Source organism: Salmo trutta, chromosome 15, assembly GCF_901001165.1.
Source record: "Salmo trutta chromosome 15, fSalTru1.1, whole genome shotgun sequence".
In the NCBI taxonomy this organism is placed as follows: Eukaryota; Metazoa; Chordata; class Actinopteri; order Salmoniformes; family Salmonidae; genus Salmo; species Salmo trutta.
The window spans coordinates 52527434-52551402 of record NC_042971.1 but is presented as its reverse complement, the minus strand read 5'-3'; the positions used below and the strand labels follow the sequence as shown (position 1 = coordinate 52551402).

The 23969-nt window shown below is 42.9% G+C and overlaps 1 protein-coding gene and 1 long non-coding RNA gene across 6 annotated transcripts; both read left to right on the top strand.

The window, feature by feature from the left end:
- Window positions 1-1632: 1632 nt before the first annotated feature.
- Window positions 1633-19014, top strand: LOC115149318 (protein lin-54 homolog). Of its 4 annotated transcripts, none has more exons than XM_029692089.1 (14): window positions 1633-1798; window positions 4108-4870; window positions 5356-5467; window positions 5679-5797; window positions 7196-7324; window positions 7548-7749; window positions 7877-7950; window positions 8095-8283; window positions 8418-8509; window positions 8725-8796; window positions 8960-9062; window positions 9261-9398; window positions 14932-15134; window positions 15542-19014. In XM_029692089.1, the coding sequence occupies exons 2-14, from the start codon at window positions 4136-4138 to the stop codon at window positions 15735-15737; spliced, it is 2364 nt and encodes a 787-aa protein (XP_029547949.1). In that variant the 5' UTR covers window positions 1633-1798; window positions 4108-4135; the 3' UTR covers window positions 15738-19014. The 4 variants fall into 4 exon arrangements, with proteins under 4 accessions (XP_029547949.1, XP_029547947.1, XP_029547950.1 ...); XM_029692087.1 differs by having other exon boundaries at window positions 4105-4870; XM_029692090.1 differs by lacking the exon at window positions 1633-1798 and adding an exon at window positions 2966-3171 and having other exon boundaries at window positions 4105-4870.
- A 226-nt stretch (window positions 19015-19240) lies between these two features.
- LOC115149319 (uncharacterized) lies at window positions 19241-22812 on the top strand. Of its 2 annotated transcripts, none has more exons than XR_003866841.1 (4): window positions 19241-19419; window positions 19616-19785; window positions 20030-20071; window positions 21962-22812. It is a non-coding gene; the product is annotated as an uncharacterized LOC115149319 (long non-coding RNA). The 2 variants fall into 2 exon arrangements; XR_003866840.1 differs by having other exon boundaries at window positions 19598-19785.
- The last annotated feature ends 1157 nt before the right edge of the window (window positions 22813-23969 follow it).

Below are 23969 nucleotides of genomic sequence, written 5' to 3'. Positions count from 1 at the left end.
ATGGTCCTGTTGGTTCCAGACTTGGTGCATTGGTACTGCTTGCCGTGCGGTAGCAGAGAGAACAGTCTATGACTTTGGTGGCTGGAGTCTTTGATCATTTTTTTAGCTTTCCTCTGACACTGCCTGGTATAGAGGTCCTGGATGGCAGGGAGCTTGGCCCCAGTGATGTACTGGGCCGTATACACTATCCTCTGTAACGCCTTGCAGTCGGATGCCAAGCAGTTGCCATACCAAGCGGTGATGCAGCCAGTCAAGATGCTCTCAATGGTGCAGCTGTATAACTTTTTGGGGATCTGAGGGCCAATGCCTAATACTTTCAGCCTCTTGAAGGGGGAAGAGGCGTTGTCGTATCTTCTTGGACTATAATAATTCCTTAGTGATGTGGACACCGAGGAATTTGTTAATTATATGACCACCCTACCTTAAATTATTGGGCTTGAGTTACTGTAATGATGTTTTCCTTACTGTTTAATTAGCATATTAACTACCTAATTTGCATAATACCGCATATTCATTTAATACATTTTACTTGTATTTGAATTGTCTCTGTGTTCTACACCAGCCCTGAACATTTCATAACAATATGACCACCCTATCTGGAAATATTGGACAAAAAGTGTTGAATTAAACATTTCAGACAGGTGATTAGGTGCCTTATTGATAACAGATTACCAGTGACCTGTCCGCAACCTTTTCCGATCACTTCAAAAAAATCTCAGCAATGGTAAATCCTATCCTCACGCAATAAGGTGTTCTGTGTTCCCAAGAAGCTGCTCTATAACATGGAATACAAAGTATCCCACTGGGAACACACTGGTTGAATCAATGTTGTTTTCACTTCATTTTAATGACGTTGAAATAACGTGGAATAGACCTTGAATTGACGTCTGTGCCCAGTGGGATAACACCATAACCACATTGAGTAGGATTATGTGTTTTCACATGCAAATGTGATTGCTTTTGATAAAAAACGCTTTTTCTGCCTTCCCAATGAAAACTAGATCGACAATAAGAACATATATTTGATGGAAAATAGATGTTTGTTTCTGGACGATGCACCATGCTACCTTAACAACATGCCCAACTGGCGCAGATTGCTATTCGATTTGAGGATGGCCAACTCCCTTTCCGCTTTTACCCGTTTACGTCATGGATTGGCACTCCCTAGTAAGAGCAGGCACTCCCTAGTAAGAGTAGTCCATCTTTCAATGACAAAATTACATGTACTTTTTTGTTGTAGTTGGGCTTGTTACATTAGTCATCTCAAAAAATTATACATGTATTTTTTATGTTTAGCTCACATAATATAATTTATCAGTATGCATGAAGGTGTCTGCAATATAATAAATGTGGCAAAAACGAATTAAACGTTAACAAATGATGGAAGGCACGGTGGCTTCAACACAGCGCCCCTTAATTAGTAATCTAGTGTATATATAAATAATTTGGTGCACCGCGGCTCAGGTTAATTTGCCTCGCTCTGTAACACTCATTTACTCAAGTGTTTCCTTTATTTTGTCAGAGCCCTGCCTAGTTGTTGTGTAGCTCTATCACACGCTGAGAGCGAGGCCGGAAGTACTTCGCTCAATGACGCGCCATGTGGTTGTCAAGGAGTGCGTGACATTATTATGGGATGTTAGGGGTGAAATGGCGCTCGGCGCGGTATTTTGAACAATCGTCTACGTTTCTGTGCTTTTTACCGATATGTTGCTCCGCCTGTACGGACCGGTGAAGGAGTATGTGCGTTAAGGCGTTTCGAGACACTAAAATCATAGCTTCAAGGGGAAAAACAAACCACGTAAGAATCTGTTCGCTGTGTGAAAGGGACAATACTTTGTGTTCCTGCTGGCTAGGCTTGCTAGCTCGCTAACAGCTGATGATATCAATTTGGCCAGTTAGCAGACAGCTAGCAGCATATGAAGATATAATATATAGTAACGTTACAGTAAGTAACGTTAGCTGTAGTATGTACCTACAAACTGTGGAAATACCTTATTCTAGTTAACTAACGTAGCTTTGTTATAGGATTCATATTGTTGAAGCGATATGAAGTTGGAAAATATCCATTAACTTTATTCACCATTCATTCGGATATTGGAAACTATTATCAACGTTGCATATATTCCATAGCTATTTATTATTTTACTGACGTTTGAGAGTTATATTGATTATTCAGCCTGTAACGTTGTGTGATTATAATGACATAAAATTCATTGCAAATGCAGCCCTCTAGATAGTTTCCAGCACCCCGACAGATGGACAGCAATTTCTGATTTTGCTAAGCCAGTTTGCTATTAGGGCCTGTCATTGTTTAGCTTCCAGAGGTTAATGCCGCTGTGGTAATCCTGTCTATTCAATGTTGGCTAGACGGAAAAATACCTTCCTAGTATAGTCTGTGTGTCTGCTTTGTGAAATGGCTTGAAGGCAGCTGGGGCTTTGACTGTCAAATAGTCAGATGATTACGTCGAGGGTTTCTTTCTTCCAAAATAAAGTCATATCCCCATTTTATTTAGGTCTCTTGGGGTTTATTCTTTGACAAATTACTATCAGCGTTGGTCTAATGAATGTTCGTATTCTACATTTCAATAGGTTTACCAAAATAACAGTTAACCAGTTGTTTACAAATGTGGACATTTGAGAGAATTTAGATGTATTATTCGTGACGTTATTTACGTAAATTGTATAGTTCTACACAGTACACAGAGTATCATGCAAGTATTTACAGGCTCATATGGCTTGTTACAGTAGGTGACACAAGGCGGAGAACTCTTAACATTATTACTGTGTTGCACTACCAGGTAATCTATCGTAAACTCTGACCCCATTACTTTATTGGTAAACAAGATTCCTGCCATGGGCGTTCATATCTATTGCTCGTTCTTCCTCTCATCTCTTTAGTTGAACTCATGACGAGGTGAAAATGGCGGATATTTCGAAATCCAACCCGGCCTGAAAATAGAAACGTAGCTAGCAAGCTATAGCTGGTCGTTTTCACAGTGCTGCTCCTGTCACCAATTCATGATTTTGACAGGCTGCTTAATAGTTGAGAAAACAAGAAGCAGGCCCCGATCATATATCCTATCGAACATTGAGGGGATGAACATCGACCCCCTCCCCCTAGTTTATTAACTTGTATAGTATCCTATCTGTCTTATTTTGCGTATGCCGGAGGTAGGACAAAGATTTATTTTCTGGGATGTCCAAAGCGGCCTAGCCAAGCTAACTAACCAGCGATCTACCCTCCGCTATGCAATCCATGACATGTTAGCTAAACTATTTCATTTGCACCGTTCGAGATTAGGCCGATTGTGTTGCAAAGTAAGCTTTTGATCTAGTTGTGTTGCAATCAAAGTTAGGATCATAACGTCGTTGCATAAACATGTTTGTTATTGTTCTTGGTGGCTAGCTAAACTAACGTTAGCGTATTCAGCGTCGTTTAGCTAGCTGGCTAGTGTTAACGACCATAGAATACACTGTTAGTTACCGCTGCAGATCCATTGCAACATTGCTAATGCTAGCTAAACAGATTATGTATGAATTTATACTTTAACGTCAATTACTTGATGTTGCATTACCTGTGTGTGTGTTCTGTAACACCTTTTTCATTGCTTATGAATTCATCGCTGTCTTTGAAACTATTTGGTCTATTTGCGCTTGTGTTTTTGATAGTAGATGTATAAATCTAATATATTCACTAATGTCACACACTGCATGTTTTGGCTGTATATTGTGACAATAACATCATTCAAATCCATGGTGATGGGTTTGCGCCTTCCATTGTCTTTGCAGTGGTGTGTGTGTGCAACATCATATGCAGGAATTGGTCATTCAGTTTTAGGCATTTCACTTAATTTTTTTCACATAGAAAATAATTTGTACTTGTTCTTGGTTGCCTAACAATTGCTTATGGGCACTAACCAGGATGCAAAAAAAACTCTTGTTAGAAATGCATGTTTATATCCCAAGTAGCAGCTATCTATATCTGTTTTATAGTGTACTGGTACTTTCCTGTCAGTCATTCTACTGAAATAATTTTTTTTACACATCCAATAGCTTGGTGGAGCTATTGGACTGACATTCTGATGCTTCCTGTTCTGTCTCCAGCAGTGACTGAGCTGAGTGTAAACCTGCAGACATGGACGTGGTGTCGCCAGAGCTGAACAGTCTGCTCCCTGATGAGATCATGGACACAGAGGCCATCATCATGGATGACGATCCCCCCTCCGAGTCCCCTGCAGCCTCTGGCCAATCACAACCTAGTGACGACTCGCCAGTCCCCATGGAAACGGATGTGCCCGCTGTCCCAGAGATCGTAAGCCTGTGTTCGGACGCCCCTCCAACCCAGCTGACCCAAGCCGGGACCACCTCCACCCCCACAGGTTCCACCCTCTGTAACACCACCTCTGCTACCCAGCTCCTCCTCACCTCTTCCACGGTTTCATCCTCCTCCCTCACCTTGCGACCCGCCACAGCCTCCACCCTAACCTCAACCACCCCTAAAACCACCAGCAGCCTCTCCCGGGTTAGTCTCACCTCGGGGGGCTTACAGAAGCTCTCAGCCCCCTTCACCCTCTCAGCCAACCACCAGATCATCCTCAACAAGGTGGCCTCATCCCCAGGCGCAGACACCGCCAGGTCCCAAGGCACCACCACCACTACCACTACTCCAGGGGGCCAGCAGTTCATGGTGACGACCATTGGGAAGTCTGGCCAGCCTATTGTGCTGCAGCTGCCCCACACAGGCTCCAAGTCTGCCTCAGTGCAGGGTCTGGGGGAGGCCAAGGCCAACCCGCAGCATTTCAAGGTGGTGACGGTCAGCTCGGCCAGTCAGGTATCCACCCTGCAGGCCCAGCAGCTGAAGACTGTACAGGTGAGACCTGCTTGTTTACTTGTTTATTGACTTGTTTACCTTTTTGTCTCAAGGGTCTGGATTCTTTGCTATTCATCAGAAAGTCATTCAGTTTCTTTGCTATGCTGTGCTCACATTGTGTAGTGAGGAGATTCATTTAGTTATGTGTTGTCATGAAGAGCCTTATAAGGCTGGAAATCAATCCCCAACTGTAACCCCTCCACAAACACCATATGTGATCATCTTCATTTCAAGTACACTCACATGCATTTACTTGGTTGGTGAAAGGAGGGGTTACAATTCCACGTCATTGCTATTTACAGAGAGAGGAAATAAATTTATTGGCATGTCCAAACCTAAGTGTTGAAATTATTAAATAAACATACTCAGAAGCAAATACTGTAACCATTTTTTATGGTGGATGGTGTTGACAGGTTTTATAGGTCTGGGCTTTATCTCTAAGCTGTAGTTTGTGTAGTGTAGTAAATTAACATATTTCTCAATAGATTGCTAAGAAAACTCAGGTGTCGTCGGCTGGACCAATCAAGTTTGTCTTCACTAAAGCTGTCAACAACAAAGGTCTGACTGCCCAGACATCAGTATCCAATGTTATTACAGGTAATCCCCCTGACATGCTCTTCATATTGACATCATAGAAACAATGCTTGGTTTGCAATGTGCCACCCATGGATACTGTGTAATTGAAAGTTCAGCCTATTATAACTGCTTTGAGCCATAGCAATGTATATAGACTTTGATCCCTGCCCCAATTGGTTCTGACCTCATCGTTGTGATTCTGTGCCCTTCCCTATAACCCCCACCCACCCAGGTCGGGTCCTGTCCACCAGCAGCCCAGTGACTCCCCCGCGGACCATCACCCTCTCTGAGACCCTCGGCTCCAGCTCTAGCAGCAAGATCGCCATCTCCCCCCTCAAGTCGCCCAGCAAGGTCAGACATGCTGCCACTCAATCCCTCTGACCCCACTTTGAGTGAGGGAGAGAGAACCAGTGCAGTTTCAGGGTCCGATATTAGAGTGGCCTACTGGCCCGGGGCCAGTAAACGCATTTCCATCCAGTGGATCTCGTTTTTGCGTTCCAGTTCAACGTATACTTGCTGTCGCAGTCTACCATTGAAGACTACATACGTAAAAGTAATGTTATTTGTATTTGAGCAATATGATTGGCCATTCATTAAAGCACCACCACGCTGCCGTGAGTCCTAACGTCTTGAGAAGTACATGAGTTGATGCCTTCACACGGCACGCAAGCTGTCCAGAGCAAAAACAAGCACCCATCAACCTACTCGCTCAGCTTATTTATTTTAACTAAGGAAAGTGATTTACAAAAGTGAACATGCTAGCAATATACTGGCTACTGTTGATAGTCTGCAAAAAGACACTTTAGCATTTGTCTTGGCTAGTCTACCGTAGCCAGGTCGATATCTTTTGAGCCCAATTCTCTTAAAGGAGCATCGTTCTATTTTGAGATGTACATTTAAATTTTTATTTTGTATTTTTAGAAATCATCTCAAAAGGACATACTTTAGAAACAAAAATGAATGCAGTTAATACATTTTAAATTCTAAAGAATAATGACTTGCATTGTACAAAACGTTAGGAACACCTTCCTACTATTGAGTTGCCTTCAGAACAGCCTCAATACGTTGGGGTATGGACTCTACAAGGTGTCGAAAGTGTTCCACAGGGATTCTGGCCCCATGTTGACTCCAGTGCTTCCAACAGTTGTGTCAAGTTGGCTGGATGTCCTTTGGGTGGTGGACCCTTCTGGATACACATGGGACACTGTTGATTGTGAAACCAAGCTGCATTGCAGTTCTTGACACACTCAAACCGGTGCACCTGGCACCTACTACCGTACCCTATTCAAAGGTGCTTAAATATTTTCTTTCCCATTCACCTGCTGAATGGCACACAAACACAATCCATGTCTTTAGGCTTGAACATCCTCCTTTAACCTGTCTCCTCTTCTTCATCTACACTGATTGAAGTGGATTTAACAGGTGACACCAATAAAAGATCATAGCTTTCACCTGGTCAGTCTGTCATGGAAAGAGCAAGTGCTCATAATGTTTTGTACACTCAGTGTATATTACACCACTTTTTAATACATATCATAATAACCAAATCTAGCATATTTAATAGCTGCATATAGAGAAAGCATGCCAATCTATAGGCCCCGCATGACCCCAATTCCATTTATAAACTTTACCATGTCTGGGCCAGTGAGTGGGACCCTGAGTTTTCTCCCATTTTGTGTTTGGATGACAACTTGGAGCTATTGACATGTATTAGTAAAAATATCATTGTGTTTTCTCTTTGTGTGGCAGTTGACGGTGGTGTCGGTGGCCTCCCAGGTCCCCAACTCCCCTCAGAAGTCAGTGTCTCTGCCTCTCAACATGGCCCACCTGGGACATCAGATACTATTACAACAGTCTACAGCCACCTCCCCAGCCAAGGTAGTCTCAATTCATTCTACTGTGCAGCTACAACTAGCCTCTATAACAGTGTTTCTCAACTGTGGTCCTCTAGGACCCCCAGAACTGCACATTGTTTGTTTTATTCAAACACTGGAACACCTGATTCAACTAGCCAACTAATCACCAAGACCTTGATCATCAGCTATGCTACTGCTGATGCTCTTGGAAATAATCTTGACCGTTTTCTCCCCTCTCCTCACAGACCATGAAGCCTGTGCAGACTGTGACGGTGGGAGGGGTGGGCGCCCCCCAATTTAAGACCATTTTTCCCCTGTCCACCCCGTCCAACGTGCAGCAGATCCAGGTGCCAGGCAGCCGCTTCCACTACGTCAGGCTGGTCACTGCCACCACGGGCAGCAGCACGGGACATGCCAGCAGCCCCATCACTAACTCATCCATGACAGGTAGGAGCCAGACTCCCAACTCACGGTCCATACAGAGTGGCAGGGAAAGGATTTTAGGTCCAAACAATGCCATAAATATACAGAATGTATATACAACGGTATATAATGACCTGTTTTCCTTCCACAGCCAAGCCCATGGTGGTCAACACAACCCAAGTCAGGATGTCTGTCCCCATTGTCCCAGCACAGACAATGAAGCAGGTGAAACACACGCAACACGAACACACTACTTGCTTACAGATTGAATTGCTCCCCTAATCATACATTCACTCAGCCACGACAACATGCACTATCAATAAGATGAGTGTAATTGAACTAACCTTCATTGTTCTCCTCCTCTCTCAGGTGGTGCCTAAGCCCTTGACATCGTCAGGCCAGGTGCTGACCACTCAGACCCAGCAGAGGTTGATCATGCCCGCCACATCGCTACCCCAGATTCAGCCCAACCTCACCAACCTACCCCCGGGCACAATGCTGGCGCCTGGCTCTGGGAACATGGGCTACGCCGTGCTGCCCGCACAATACATCACACAGGTACAGGGCCGGGATGTGTGTTGAATGCACTTTAAACGTGTGTGTATGTGTGTATGTGTGTGTGTGTGTGTGTGTGTGTGTGTGTGTGTGTGTGTGTGTCTGTGCTCTCACACGTCTCGCTCTCCCTTCTCCAGCTCCAGCAGTCGGCGTATGTGACTCTGGCCAGCAGCTCTGGGTTCTCCACCCCTACAGGCATCCAGACTCAGGCCAGACTGCCTCTCAATGGGTAAGCACAACACCACACAGGAAATCCCCAGCTGGAGTATGATCTGTGGTTTGATGGCAAAGTCCTTGTCAGTAACAAAAAAAATAAATGTTTGCGATAAAGCACTTTTTTTTTTTTTTGAAGGTTTTAAATTCCTTTTGATATGAAATGTTATGACAACGTTGTTATAAACACAATGCCCTGACTAATTATAAGTATATTCCCTTCTCCCACAGCTTATCAACATCAGGCGCTGCCTTCAGACCACGGAAGCCCTGTAACTGCACCAAGTCTCAGTGTCTCAAACTGTACGTACTAAAATAATTTACAGGGAACTCAACCTACTTAACTATTCATGGTTAACAGGATTCCTGCTTTAAAAAGTAAATGTCCTGTATTTAGACGTGTAGACGTCATTTGAGATGGGCCTAACCTCTAGCTGTCTATGTTGTCTGAATGCTCTCTCTGCAGGTACTGTGACTGTTTTGCCAACGGGGAGTTCTGTCAGAACTGTAACTGTACCAACTGCTTCAACAACCTGGAACACGAGACGGACCGAGCTAAAGCCATCAAGGTGAGGAACAAGACAAATCAGATTTGACTCAACTTTATTTGTCTCACCTTATTCTTCCTTTCTTTGTGTGAAAGAAAAGCTTGGTGTGACAAATGTACTCCTTGATAGTGATATGGTTTGGCCTTGTGTAATAACTGTGTGTTGTATCTGACTCCTTGTGTACAGACTTGTTTTAAAAGGAGTGTATAATTTCCCCAGGCGTGTCTGGACCGTAACCCGGAGGCGTTCAAGCCAAAGATCGGTAAAGGTAAAGAGGGCGAGTCGGACCGCAGACACAGCAAAGGTTGCAACTGTAAACGCTCAGGCTGCCTGAAGAACTACTGCGAGTGTTACGAGGTGGGTCTCTCTCTGTCTCTCTGTCTCTCTGTCTCTCTGTCTCTCTGTCTCTCTGTCTCTCTGTCTCTCTGTGTATCTCTGTGTGTGTGTGTCAAGCAAGTGAAATGGTACAAGCAGTAAACATTACTCTCACAAACGTTTCAAAGCAATGGAGACGTCATATTATGGCTATGTACAGTGTTGTAATGATGTGCAAATAGTTAAAGTACAAAAGGGAAAATAAATGAACATAAATATGTGTTGTATTTACAATGGTGTTTGTTCTTCACTGGTTGCCCGTTTCTTGTGGCAACAGGTCACAAATCTTGCTGCTTTGATGGCACACTGGTATTTCACCCAGTAGATATGGGAGTTATTTTCAAATTCTTTGAGGGTCTGTGTAATCTTTTTATTTAACCAGTCAGTTAAGAACAAATTCTTATTTACAATGACGGCCTACTGGGGAACAATGGGTTAACTGCCTTGTTCGAGGGCAGAACGACAGATTTTTACCTTGTCGGGGATTCGATCCAGCAAATTTTCGGTTACTGGTCCAACGCTCTAACCACTAAGCTACCTGCCACCCCAATCTTAGGGAAATATATGTCTAATATGGTCATACATTTGGCAGGAGGTTAGGAAGTGCAGCTCAGTTTCCACCTCATTTTGTGGGCTATGTGCCTACGGCGGCCTCTCTCAATAGCAAAGCTATGCTACCGGGTCTATACATAGTCAAAGCTTTCCTTAATTTTGGGTCAGTCAGTGGTCAAGTATTCTGCCACTGTGTACTCTCTGTTTAGGGCCAAATAGCATTCTAGTTTGTTCTTTTTTTGTAAACTCTTTCCAATGTGTCAAGTAATTCACTTTTTGTTTTCTCATGATTTGGTTGGGTCTCATTGTGTTGCTGTCCTGGGGCTCTGTGGGGTCTGTTTGTGAACAGAGCCCCAGGACCAGCTTGCGTAGGGGGCTCTTCTCCAGGTTCATCTTTCTGTAGGTGTTGGCTTTGTTATGGAAGGTTTGGGAATCGCTTCCTTTTTAGGTGGTTGTAGAATGTAACGTCTCTTTTCTGGATTTTGATAAGTAGGGGGTATCGGCCTAATTCTGCTCTGCATGCATTATTTGGTGTTTTACGTTGTACACGGAGGATATTTTTGCAGAATTCTGCATGCAGAGTCTCAGTTTGGTGTTTGCCCCATTTTGTGAAATCTTTGTTGGTGAGCGGACCCAGACCGTAGAGGGCAATGGGTTCTAAAACTGAGTCAAGTATTTGTTTCCAGATCCTGACTGGGTTGTTGATTTTTATGTTCCTTTTGATGGCGTAGAAGGCCCTTCTTGCCTTGTCTCTTAGATCGTTCACAGCCTTGTGGAAGTTACCTGTGGCGCTGATGTTTAGGCCGAGGTACGTATAGTTTGTGTCAATTAGGGTGTGCAGGGTGAATACGTGGTCTGTTGGTAAAAAGCCAATTTGACATTTGCTCAGTACATTGTTTTCAAGGAGTAAATGTAGAAGTCTGCTGTTAATGATAATGCAGAGGATTACCCCAAGGTTGCTGTTGATGCATTGGGTTCAAATTTGTCTCCACTTTTGGATTGGGGGGGGGGGGGGGGGGGGGGGGGGATCAGTCCTTGGTTCCAAATATTGGGGAAGATGCCAAAACTGAGGATGATGTTAAACAGTTTAAGTATAGCCAATTGGAATTTGTGGTCTATGTATTTTATTTCATTTAGGATACCATTAACGCCACAGGCCTTTTTGGGTTGGAGTGTTTGTATTTTGTCCTGTAGGTCATTCAATGTAATTGGAGAGTCCAGTTGGTTCTGGTAGTCTTTTAATAGCTTATTCTAAGATTTGTATTTGATCATGTACATGTTTTTTGCTGTTTGTATTTTGTTATAGAGCCAAAAAGATTGGAGAAGTGGTTATCCATACATCTCTGTTTTGGATAGATGCAGTGCATTCCAAAAGTATACAGACCCCTTGACTTTTTCCACATTTTGTTATGTTGCAGCCTTATTCTAAAATTGATGAAATTGTTTTTTCCCCCTCATCAATCTACACACAATACCTCATAATGACAAAGCAAAAACAGGTTTTTAGAAATTTGAGCAAATTTATAAAAAATAAAATGGAAATATTACATTTACGTAAGTATTCAGACCCTTTACTCAGTACCATGTTGAAGCACCTTTGGTAGCGATTACAGCGTTGAATCTTCTTGGGTATGACACTACAAGCTTGGCACACCTGTATTTAGAGTTCCTCCCATTCTTTTCTGCAAATCCTCTCAAGCTCTTTCAGGTTGGATGGAGAGCATCACTTGTCGTATAATATTCGAATCAAGTGAGAGAGACTGTCATTTCTTCAATCATTTTTATTTAATATCAATTAATTATTGCGACAATGAAACCGGCGACCCCACACTCATGAGTGTTGGACCGAGAGCTTAACCTTACAGAAAAATGCAGAGTTCTTATATAGTAGATCTAAAAATGCTTAGTCATGGCTGGTTCCACCCCACCCATACAGATTGGGGGGCATCATAAGCCACCTTGGGTTTATCTTGTGGTTCTCTGCACTGGGTGTTGTTTTACCCACAACCTGACTTTTTCTAATCATCCTTATATCTGGAAACTATGAGGGGATTGTTCTACTCCTCCAGGCTCTCTCTATCTCAGGTCACACACATCACATCTTGTCTATGGAATGCAGTCTTTAGCCATCATAAATAAATGGTCAACTCAAGCCCCAGATGCCCAACTCAGTCCCACAGACACAGATGAGTACACATCAAAGCTATTTGATGCATAAACAGTATTGAAACATAATGTTGTCATTTTTTTACCATTTGCTGCACAGCTATTTTCAGGTCTCTCTAGAGATGTTCGATCGGGTTCAAGTCCGGGCTCTGGCTGGGCCACTCAAGGACATTCAGAGACTTGTCCCGAAGCCACTCCTGAGTTGTCTTGGCTGTGTGCTTAGGGTCGTTGTCCTGTTGGAAGGTGAACCTTCACCCCAGTCTAAGGTCCTGAGTGCTCTGGAGCAGGTTTTCATGAAGGATCTGTACTTTGGTCCGTTCATCTTGACCCTGACTAGTCTCCCAGTCCCTGCTGCTGAAAAACATCCCCACAGCATGATGCTGCCACCACCATGCTTCACCGTAGGTATGGTGCCAGGGTTCCTCCAGACGTGACAATTGGCATTCAGGGCAAAGAGTTGATCTTGGTTTCATCAGACCAGAGAATCTTGTTTCTCATGGTCTGAGAGTCCTTTAGGTGCCTTTTGGCAAACTCCAAGCGGGCTGTGCCTTTTACTGAGGAGTGGCTTCCGTCTGGCCACTCTACCATAAAGGCCTGATTGGTGGAGTGTTGCAGAGATGGTTGTCCTTCTGGAAGGTTTTCTCATCTCCACAGAGGAACTCTGGAGCTCTGTCAGAGTGACCATCGGGTTCTTGGTCACCTCCCTGACCAAGGACCTTCTCCCCCGATTGTTCAGTTTGGCTGGGCGGCCAGCTTTAGGAAGAGTCTTGGTGGTTCCAAACTTCTTCTATTTAAGAATGATTGAGGCCACTGTGTTCTTGGGGACCTTCAATGCTGCAGACATTTTTTGGTACCCTTCCCCAGATCTGTGCCCTGACACAATCCTATATCGGACCTCTATGGACAATTTCTTCAACCTCATGGCTTGGTTTTTGCTCAGACCATGCACTGTCAACTGTGGGACCTTTTTTATATAGACAGGTGTGTGCCTTTCCAAATCCAGTTGTAGAAACATCTCAAGGATGGTCAATGGAAACAGGATGCACCTGAGTTCAATTTTGAGTCTGAAAGCAAAGGGTCTAAATATTTATATAAATACGGTATTTCTGTTTTGCAACAACAACAAAAAAAGTCCATAAACCCTGTTTTCGCTTTGTCATTATGGGTTATTGTGTGTAGATTGAGGATTTTATTTAATCCATTTTAGAATAAGGATGTAATGTAACAATGTGGAACATGTGAAGGGGTCTGAATACTTTCCGAATGAACTAACTCTTCGTGTTTGTTTAGTTTGTTCCAATTTTCCCAGAAGTGGTTAGATCCCATGGATTCTTGAATTACATTGTGTTGATTTCTGACGTGCTGTTCCTTCTTTTACCATAGTGTTTCAATGATTCACCATAGTGAAGGTGTAGGCTCAGGTTTTTGGCATCTCTGCTTTTGTTTGGACAGGTTTCTCAATTTCTTTCATAGGTTTTGCATTCTTCATCAAACCATTTGTCATAGATTTTTATTTTCTTAGGTTGTCTGCTCTCAATTTTTAGATTTCATAGGGAAGCTGAAATGTCAAATATAATGTTTAGGCTTTCTACTGCCAAGTTTACACCTTCACTAAATACAGTGAAATGTCTTTTCCAGGAAGTTATCTAGAAGGGATTGAATTTGCTGTTGCCTAAATGTTTGTTTTTTTGGTAGGTTTCTACACTACTTTCATTCCGTCTACAGCATTTCTGTTATATTGTGCCGTTCCTTTGGCTTTGATGCCTCTACTTGAACAGAGCAATATTCAATCATAACTATGATTTTGCTGATAGGGGTGTCAGTGAGCTGACTGAACACTTTGAGAGACTCTGGGTTGAAATCAGTGATAAAGTAGTCTACAGTACTACTGCCAAGAGATGAGCTGTAGGTGTACCTACCATAGGAGTCCCCTCGAAGCCTACCATTGACTATGTACATACCCAGCGTGCGACAGAGCTCCAGAAGTTTAATTTTTTAAAATTTTTTTGTAATATTTATTTTTAACCTTTTATTTAACTAGTTGTGACCGGTTTTTGTTGGTTGTTTTGTCATAGTTGTGTCTAGGAGGGAATACTGTCGCCTCCAGGTAGGTCTTTATCCCTGTGTGCAGAGTGTCAGGTTCTTGTACAGTTCTGGCACCTAGGTCACCACAGCCTAGTACATGTCCCTGGGCCTGGAAATGGTTGATCTCCCCCCGAGGATGGAGAAGCTGTCTTCATTAAAGTATGGGGATTCTATTGGTTGAGAGATAGGTAGCTACCTCTATTGGGGGAGGGGGGCATAGGTCTGATTAGGTGGGGCCTATATAGGGTGTGGCCAGGGTTTGTTTGGGGGGGGGGGGTCTCAGCTGGTTGGGGTAAGGGCTGGTGATGCTGTGGTCTGGGTGTAGGTCCTCTTGGCGTGGCTTCTCTTGATGCAGGTCCTTCGGGAGGGGGTCTCGCAGGTCTGGGATGGTGTCTTGGCAGGATATCTGTTGCTCCTGTGTGAGGTGCTGGGGCTGCGGTTGAGGTTGACTTCCTTCAGGGTCCTGGCAAAAGTTGGTATTGCTGCCTTGTAGAGGTGGACCTGGTCGTAAAGACTGTTCAAGTCCAGGGTGGTCCTTATACGGGTGGACTATAACATTGTACTCTGTTCTATTATATGTTGCACGCCACTTTACATCAGGGGTGGCCAGTCTTATGCCTGAAGGGGTGGGTGCAGGCTTCTGGTCCGACCTACTAGTAGCACACCCCGTTCTTGGTCACGCCTGCTTATTTATTGAGACTCTCTCTGCCAGGCCAAGATCATGTGCTCGTCTACCTGTAAGTGTGTGGGCTGTAAGAACTTTGAGGAGAGCCCTGAGAGGAAGACTCTGATGCACCTGGCCGACGCAGCTGAGGTCAGAGTTCAACAACAGACGGCAGCCAAGACCAAGCTGTCATCACAGATCTCAGACCTGCTTACACGGACCACTCCCGCCATCACCAGCGGAGGGGGGAGGTAAGACTCCCTCCCTCTCTACACTCGCCCTCTCCAGCCTCACCCCCTTTCTAGATTCACCCCCTCTCTACTCACCCCCTCTCCTCAACGCATCTTCTCTAGTTTTATTTTCTCTAGCCTTAACTTCTACTCCCTCTCGTCTACCTCTCTCCAGCCTCGGCTCCCTCTCTCTCCAGCCTCGGCTCCCTCTCTCTCCAGCCTCGGCTCCCTCTCTCTCCAGCCTCGGCTCCCTCTCTCTCCAGCCTCGGCTCCCTCTCTCTCCAGCCTCGGCTCCCTCTCTCTCCAGCCTCGGCTCCCTCTCTCTCCAGCCTCGGCTCCCTCTCTCTCCAGCCTCGCCTCTGTACTCCCCATCTATGCTGTATCTTGTTCTAGAACAGTAGCTAATCTCTTCATCCTCTCTCAACCAGGATGCCCTATACGTTTGTGACGAAGGAGGTGGCGGAGGTGACGTGCGAGTGTCTGCTGGAGCAGGCTGAGCAGGCAGAGCTGAACCAGCAGCCCCAGGCCACCGCAGAGAGGATGATCCTGGAGGAGTTTGGACGCTGCCTCATGAGGATCATCAGCTCGGCGGGCAAGACAGACTGTCCCTCCATCAACTGCTAGGCTAGGTCCATGGGCTCTCTCGATTTGCCTCTCACCCAGTGCAGAGAGAACTCGTGCCTGGGAGACTGAAAGGGTGGCCCCCTTTCTCCCCAAGCTCCAGAGCTAAAAATTGGGACTGGCGAGTGGTGGTGATCCCTAGGAGGTCCTTGGTTTCTCTGTCTCCCGGGCTAGCTAACCCCATAGACATTGGATTGGGAGAAGAGTAGACTGCCCGGTCAACTGTTATCTAGCTAGACCCAGTACCAGGAGGCAAGGACTGCCCTGTGCACTGCTTACCCACCCTCAGAGCTCTAGCGGTGGGAGAACTAAGGGACATTAATTGCTATGGCGCTGGTCCTTCTTCACAGTTAGTGGGAATAGCCTTGGCTGAAGGGAGGGGCTGTCCCCATGCCTGCCTGAAAAAACAAGGATTGTGAGAGAGACTCGGCAGAGAAAGAAGTGCAAGGGTAAAGCAAACGAGCGGGACCAGGATTTGGGTTTTAACCAGTTCTTGGTTTCGGTGCACCCTCTGACTGACTGAGTGGAATAGCACAGTTTGTTTGTGTTTTTGGAAGGGGGTTGTTTTAGACTTACCATGCACACTTTTTGATAATAGGTATTTTTACATGTTTTGTTTTTTCTTCTAATGTATTTTTCTTCTACCATCCTATCATGGCTCTGTTTGTCCCTCTCTTTCTCCCTCTCCTTCTCTCTGGTGTGATATTAACATGTTTTAATCATTTCTGATGATTCTGGATGCAGAGGAGGATTCTTCAGTTAGTAGCCCAGGTTCTAATCATGATGCTGATCTCGCTACAGTAGCTAGCTTTTACTGTAGCCCACAAGATACCCCCACTATTTATTTTCCTCAACCACCATTTCAACTTGTACTCAGTGCTTAGCAAAATGTCTAAGAACAAATTCTAAATTCCCACTTTTGATTTTATCATGGATATGGATTATATTTGCCATTTTTAAACAACTAGTTGGTAAGTATTTGAATTTACATTCACCAAACTGGGTTTTGGGGTAGCATACAGTCCTGTTTCTGACACTTTCAGGTAGGGTAAAGTTTCACAATATCAAATCCAAGTTGTTTGCTCTGCTAAAGTGCTTACGGTACTCTAAATGAATTGTGAAGGTATGAAAGTTGGCCTCTTTTATTAGGTAAATAGGAATATTGGAATCTAAGTGCCCCTACTTTTAACTTCTTTGTGAATAACAAAGATGTAGAATAATGTATGTAGAATAGTGTACACACATCAATGTTGGATCACTGTCAAGAGCCAGGGGCAGATTGTTTGATTGGATAATGAATCTAGCCATAGTATCACCGTATGTCAGGAGCACTGTGCCTATTTTAGCATAGCAGAGTGCCTTTAGTCTACAGTGAGCTGATGATTGGGCATGGTAACTTTGTTCGACAATGTCATCATGGATTAGGCTACCAGGTAACACGTGATTTGGCCTCTGTGTGTCACTAACTCTGCCCATCAAGTGTGTGTTCAACAGCATCTCAGTGGTGTTTCTAAAACCCATTATATCATGTCCACTAGTCTGGCTAACACACAACTCTCAAAGTCCTCCTGACTTCAGTCTGGAATGGCTCTTCGATGTCGACACAATGCGTCGATAATGAAGAGGGCTGTGCTTTTACTGGTTGGTTCTCTTCCATATTATTCTCACTCAAACACCCACATGCATGGCCACACAGCCCCCCGAGCACTGCCCCTCCCATTACAATGGTTGTATTTTAAAAACAACGAGAGGTCTCAACCTCTGAGGGGAAAAATAACATTTGATTGAACCAATCAAAGCCATCGCTCAATTTCTGAGTGAATATTGCATTAAGGGCCTTCTTTCCAGACCAGTGTACAACAGCTTTCCCTGTGCTGTCAGCCAGGCTACATTTCCCCCTCACAAAGCCAATCCCTTTCTATGTTTTTGTATTGGGGTGAGTCTTGTGTTTGTTTGGGTGTTGTTTTTAAAATACTGTTATTAGTTGTAGATTTATTTCCCCCAGGATACCTTTGCCTTACGTTCCCCACTCTGCTCAGGGCATTGAAGGACTTTTACTACGTTGTCAATTGTTTCCCCCAATGTTGTTGAAGACACACATACTTATTAAAACACGTTCAAGATCTATCAAAAAGCAGTCGTTTGTTGATATAGATTGCCCTTGTCCAAAAGAGTCAGAGTATGACCATGTCATACACCATCACACATCCTTTTCAAAGTTGTAATCATCCCTATGCACTGAAAACTTTGTTTATTGTATGGATGATCTTGCTGGATGCTAAAGTTATTACAAAATTGCTGTACAGGAGCATCAACAATTGGTTTAAGCAGCATGATGCATCCCTAATAAAAACACATTTCTCTAGGCCCTGTTCAGGAGGGTGCAATGTTACAGAACGTTCAGATAGAAATGTATTGTGTAGAACGAATACAGTGGTATTTCAGGTAGAGGATTGCACTGTTACATTTCTATTTGTAACATTTGTTGAGTCTCCCCTCATTGAATACAGCCCTAGTATCCATTGTCAACCCACAAAGTGGGATGTTTGAAAGGGCTTCCAGTAGTTGAGCACAAACAGAACGCTGCTCTGAAAGTGCTCTGCTCAGCTCACTCCCTCAATCTGATGTTGAAAGGTGGTGGGAAATTGTTTTTAGATTATCTTCTAACAGAGAGAAATGTAACAAAAATAAATGTATATTATCAATAAAACTAAACAGCAAAGTTGTGTGCTGTCTGTGAACAGAAAAGTTCCTATCAAATCTATATATTTCAGGAGAAACCTAGCCTTCTATCAGGTAACCTAACCCATGGCATCTGCTAGTACTCTGTACACTAGACAAAACAGTAATCCTTCTTTGTACCTTCTCAATGTTTCCAATACCAGGCTTTTTTCAGTGAGGGAATCTCTGTACCGAACTGATCTGTGTAAATCTGTTACCTGCTGCCCCTCCATGTATAAAAGCCCCAGTGCAACAGCTCAGTAGTACTACTTGTATTTTGGTTGTTTGATTGTATATCGTATGTTAAGTGACCATTGCCTGTATTACTTTTTAGGTGAAATCATGTTTGTCTTTTTTCTCATGTCACCATTCTTGTAAACATCCCTTTCTGTCTGGAATTATTTATCTCATGTTATCCTGACTATAACACAGTATCACCAAAATTAAAGTACTTTGAATTATTTTCAGATTTATATTGAGTAAAGCGTATGTAAGATGTTGTGACTGTAATGTAAGCAAAATACAAAGCAAATAAAATTTATACAGTTCTGTAAAAAAATCTTTGCACTAAATTGCATTCATAATTGACTAATTACATAGAATAGGCCTATCAGATATTGTCATATTTCTCATAAGCCAATTTTCACATGTCTGATTGTTTTAGACAGTAACATTAAGTTGATTACGTGATTGATGCTATGCTTTAACACTACACTGTAATTGTAACACTTTTAGATGTGTAAGATACTTTGATATTTTACACAAGTCCCGCCTTTCTCGTGTTTTTCCCACATTGCTTTGCTGTGTATATAATGCGCATGCGCACATTTACACGAGGTTTTTTTCTTCCCTGTTTATGAAGAGAAGAGCGAGTATCTGGCAAGTCATATGAACATAACCTGAAGGTTGTCTCCCTTGTTGACGAGATAACAGCATTTGAGCCATATCTCCGATTTATAGTTCAGTAAGTTTTCTTCAGTGTTGTAATATAGCAAACTAGCTATGATGTGTTAGCTAACGTTAGCTATGTATAGCAAGTCCTCACCAATTGGCTATCAATATCATATTTCTTATCCATCGTCTTATTTTAAATCTTTGCTGTTCACATCATGAATCTCTGATTACATGTTTTTTTTTTACAGCTTCATTATGTATCACAGGTCAGGAGTTCAACTCAGTCTCTGTGTGCTGCGCACGTGGTCTATAAATTGGCCTATGCTTAATCCAAGAAGGTTGCATGTTACATTATAATGCATCAACTTGTTTAGCTTTTCTACAGTGTCGGTCGATACACTCACAGGATGGATGACAAAATGATACAGGACACGTGGTAAGATGCCAAACTGGCTACACTGTCAACTTGAGCCTGAACACTAACAATGTATTGAGGAATGACTGAAGTGTACTGCACCCATTTTCTCATCCTTTGATTAAAATCTGTATCTGCTGTTCACATCATGAACCATACTGATTATATTACATTTTTATGAGGACGTGCTCTAGCCGATAATTGGTCATATTTTGACTGGCTTTGATTATACTGTGTTTTAACCTTCATTTCAATTTTGGCACAGATCCAACAGAATGGTCTCTTCAGTGCTGAGCAACAATGCACTGTATGTATGATACGTGTGTATTTGTATGTATTTACAGTACCAGTCAAAAGTTTGGACACCTACTCATTACATTTATTACATTTTTTTTCTACATTTGTAGAATAATAGTGAAGACATCAAAACTATGAAATAACACATGGAATCATGTAGTAACCAAAAAATGTGTTTTTCATTGTCCTGTTGAAAAACAAATGATAGTCCCACTAAGCGCAAACCAGATGGGATGGGATGGCGTATTGCTGCAGAATGCTGTGCTAGCCATGCTGGTTAAGTGTGCTTTGAATTCAAAATAAATCTGACAGTGTCACCAGCAAAGCACCCCCACACCATCACACCACCTCCTCCATGCTTCAGGTGGGAACCACACATGCGGAGATCATCCGTTCACCTGCTCTGCGTCTCACAAAGATGTGGTTGGAACCAAAAATCTCACATTTGGACACATCAGACCAAAGGACAGATTTCCACCACTCTAATGTCCATTGCTCGTGTTTCTTGGCCCAAACAAGTCTCTTCTTATTGGTGTCCTTTAGTGGTGGTTTCTTTGCAGCAATTTAACTATGAAGGCCTGATTAATGCAGTCTCTGAACAGTTGATGTTGAGATGTGTCTGTTACTTGAACTCTGAAGCATTTATTTGGGCTGCAATCTGAGGTGCAGTTAACTCTAATGAACTTATCCTCTGCAGCAGAGGTAACTCTGGGTCTTCCTTTCCTGTGGCGGTCCTCATGAGAGCCAGTTTCATCATAGTGCTTGATGGTTTTGCGACTGCACTTGAAGAAACTTTCAAAGTTCTTAATTTTCTGGATTGACTGACCATTTTTTATTTAACTAGGCAAGTCCGTTAGGAACATTATTTTCTACAATGACGGCCTACCCCGGCCAAACCATAACCCGGGCGGATCGCGGCCTATGGTGCGCTGCCCTATGGGACTCCCAATCATGTCCGGTTGTAATATAGCCTGGAATCGAACCAGGATTTGTAGTGACGCCTCTAGCACTGAGATGCAGTGCCTTAGACCGCTGCGGCACTTATGGCTTAAAGTAATGATGGACTGTTGTTTCTCTTTGCTTATTTGAGCTGTTCTTGCCATAATATGGACTTGGGTTTTTACCAAATAGGGCTATCTACTGTATACCACCCCTACCTTGTCACAACAACTGATTGTCTCAAGCGCGTTAGGAAGGAAATAAATTCCACAAATGAACTTTTAATCAGGCACACCTGTTAATTGAAATGCATTCCAGGTGACTACCCCATGAAGCTGGTTGAGAGAATGCCAAGTGTGCAAAGCTGTCACGGCAATGAGTGGCTACTGTGAAGAATATAAAATAAATGTATTTGTTTTAATACCTTTTTTGTTTAGTACATGATTCCATAAATGTTATTTTATAGTTTTGATGTCTTCATTATTCTACAATGTAGAAAATAGTAAAAATGAAGAAACCCTGGAATGAGTAGGTGTGTCCAAACTTTTGACTGCTACTGTCTATGTATATTTGTGTGTATGTGATCTGGTGGTGAGAGGAGCTATAGGACGGGCTCATTGCTTTTGGAATGGAATGTGAAAGAGTTTAACATGGTTTCCCTATGTTTGATACTGTTCCATTCCAGCCATTACAATGACCCTGTCCTCCTATAGGGCCTCCCACCAGCCTCCACTGATGTAATCCTTGGGTTTATTTGATCTGGGTCAATGATCAGATAAAATCACAATCTAACCCAGTCTTCCATCCAAGTCTGGGAGGGAGTATTATTCAACTTGATTGATGGTGCGGTCTCCAATGTTTTCAATTAGGATTTTTTGGGGGGCTGCATATTGTGCATCTTTTTTTAATTTAGTGCTGACATCCCTCTTCACACTAACGATGAGATTGTGTTTTTCTCCAGGCTTTGCAATCGGAGTGCCCTGGGCGATCTCATGTTTTCATAGTAAATTGACTACCAAGATGGCACTGGATTCATTGTGAACCTACAGTACAAATATATATATAAGCATTTCCTATCCCTTTGTCCAATGACAAATGTTTGGGGAAAACACTACAAAGTATGTACATTTGAGTGACTGATTATTTCAGAAATGTGTGATGTCTCAGTGTTATCTTGAGATTATGAACATTATGTGCCAGTGAAGGTTTCACAAACTCCATTGAAATGCATCTAGGGAATTGTATTGTTAAATTCAGTTGCTTTGCTAGTAAATCAAGTTGTTTTTGTTGAAAAAAGTTAACTATGGTAGCATGAGAAGTTGAGTGGCCAGGATGTTTGCATACACACAATACTGTACAATGAGTGGAAATGCAAAATGCAGCTTTCCTTACAATGTTACTATGGACGGATTCACTTTATTCAGAGACTTTGGTCTGATGCAACATGGTGAAATGTTAATATATATATAAATCATGTAGATTCCAATAATGAAGTTGGCATGGATGGCAGGGGGTGCACTCTGTTAAGTATGTAACCAATTGTGTTTGCTACACAATGTACAGTAGGCCTACAGCGAATCAGTACATGCATGTGATTGCACATATGGTTTACATACAGTACAGAATGGTCAAGCCACGTTCACCGGAAGTGCCTGAAGAAGGGGGCGATTATATTGGTCCAGTGATTATTGGTGGGTGATTGTGCAGCGTTGATGGAGCCGAAGACCAATTTGCGTCACTGCAGCAACATTAAGACTTCCGCTTTTACGATTTTGTCTTCAAAATAAAAGTAGAAACTTATATGATGCGAAATCGATCATTTTTGCGGCTTTGCATAATGTTAAAAAATTACAACATCGGGGAAAAATCTTAACTAAAGACATTTACTATATATGAGATAAATAGTATAAGTTGGAGCGCATTTTGACATAGTTTTAAGTAAATGAATATAAAGAAAATATTCTACAGACCCTACTCATTTAGCACTAGTCGACTATATTGAACAAACATTTAAATGCAACATGTAAAGTGTTAGTCCCATATTTCATGAGCTAAAATAAAAGATCCCAGAAATGTTCCATGCGCACAAAAAGCTTACTTCTCAAATTTGTTTCACAATTTGCTTATATCCCTGTTAGTGACCATTTCTCTTTTGCCAAGATAATCCATCCACCTGAAAAGTGGCATATCAAGAAGCTTATTAAACAGCATGATCATTACACAGGTGCACCTTGTGCTGGGGACAGTATAAGGCAACTAAAATGTGTAGCTTTGTCACATAACACAATGCCACAGATGTCTCAAGTTTTGAGGGCGCGTGCAGTTGGCATGCTGACTGCAGGAATGTCCCTGAGCTGTTGCCAGATAATTTAATGTTAAATTATCTACCATAAGCTGCCTCCAATGTTGTTTTAGAGAATGTGCAGTACATCCAACTAGCCTCAACTGCAGACCACATGTAACCACGCCAACCCAGGACCTTCACACCCGGCTTCTTCACCTGCAGGATAGTCTGAGAACGGCCACCCAGACAACTGATGAAGTGGAGGAGTATTTATGTCTGTAATAATGCCCCTTTGTCTGGAAAAAGTCATCCTGATTGGCTGGGCCTGGCTCCCAAAAGTGTGGGCCTTTTCCACCCATGGCTGCGCCCCTGCCCAGTCATGTGAAATCCATAGATTAGGGCCTAATAAATGTATTTCAATTGACGGATTTCCTTATATGAACTGTACAGTAACATTGTTACATGTTGAGTTTATATTTTTGTTCGATATATATAGGCTATAATGAAATAATACCATATATAGATTCTACAGACCCTACTGAGTAATCCCAACCCCTCTTTTACTTCGGCACATGTATTCCACAATATTGTGGCCAATGTAAAAGGCCAGCAACACTTAGTATTATTCAGAGCCCTGTGAAATGACACCATATAGATTCTACAGACCCTACTGAGTACTCCCGAC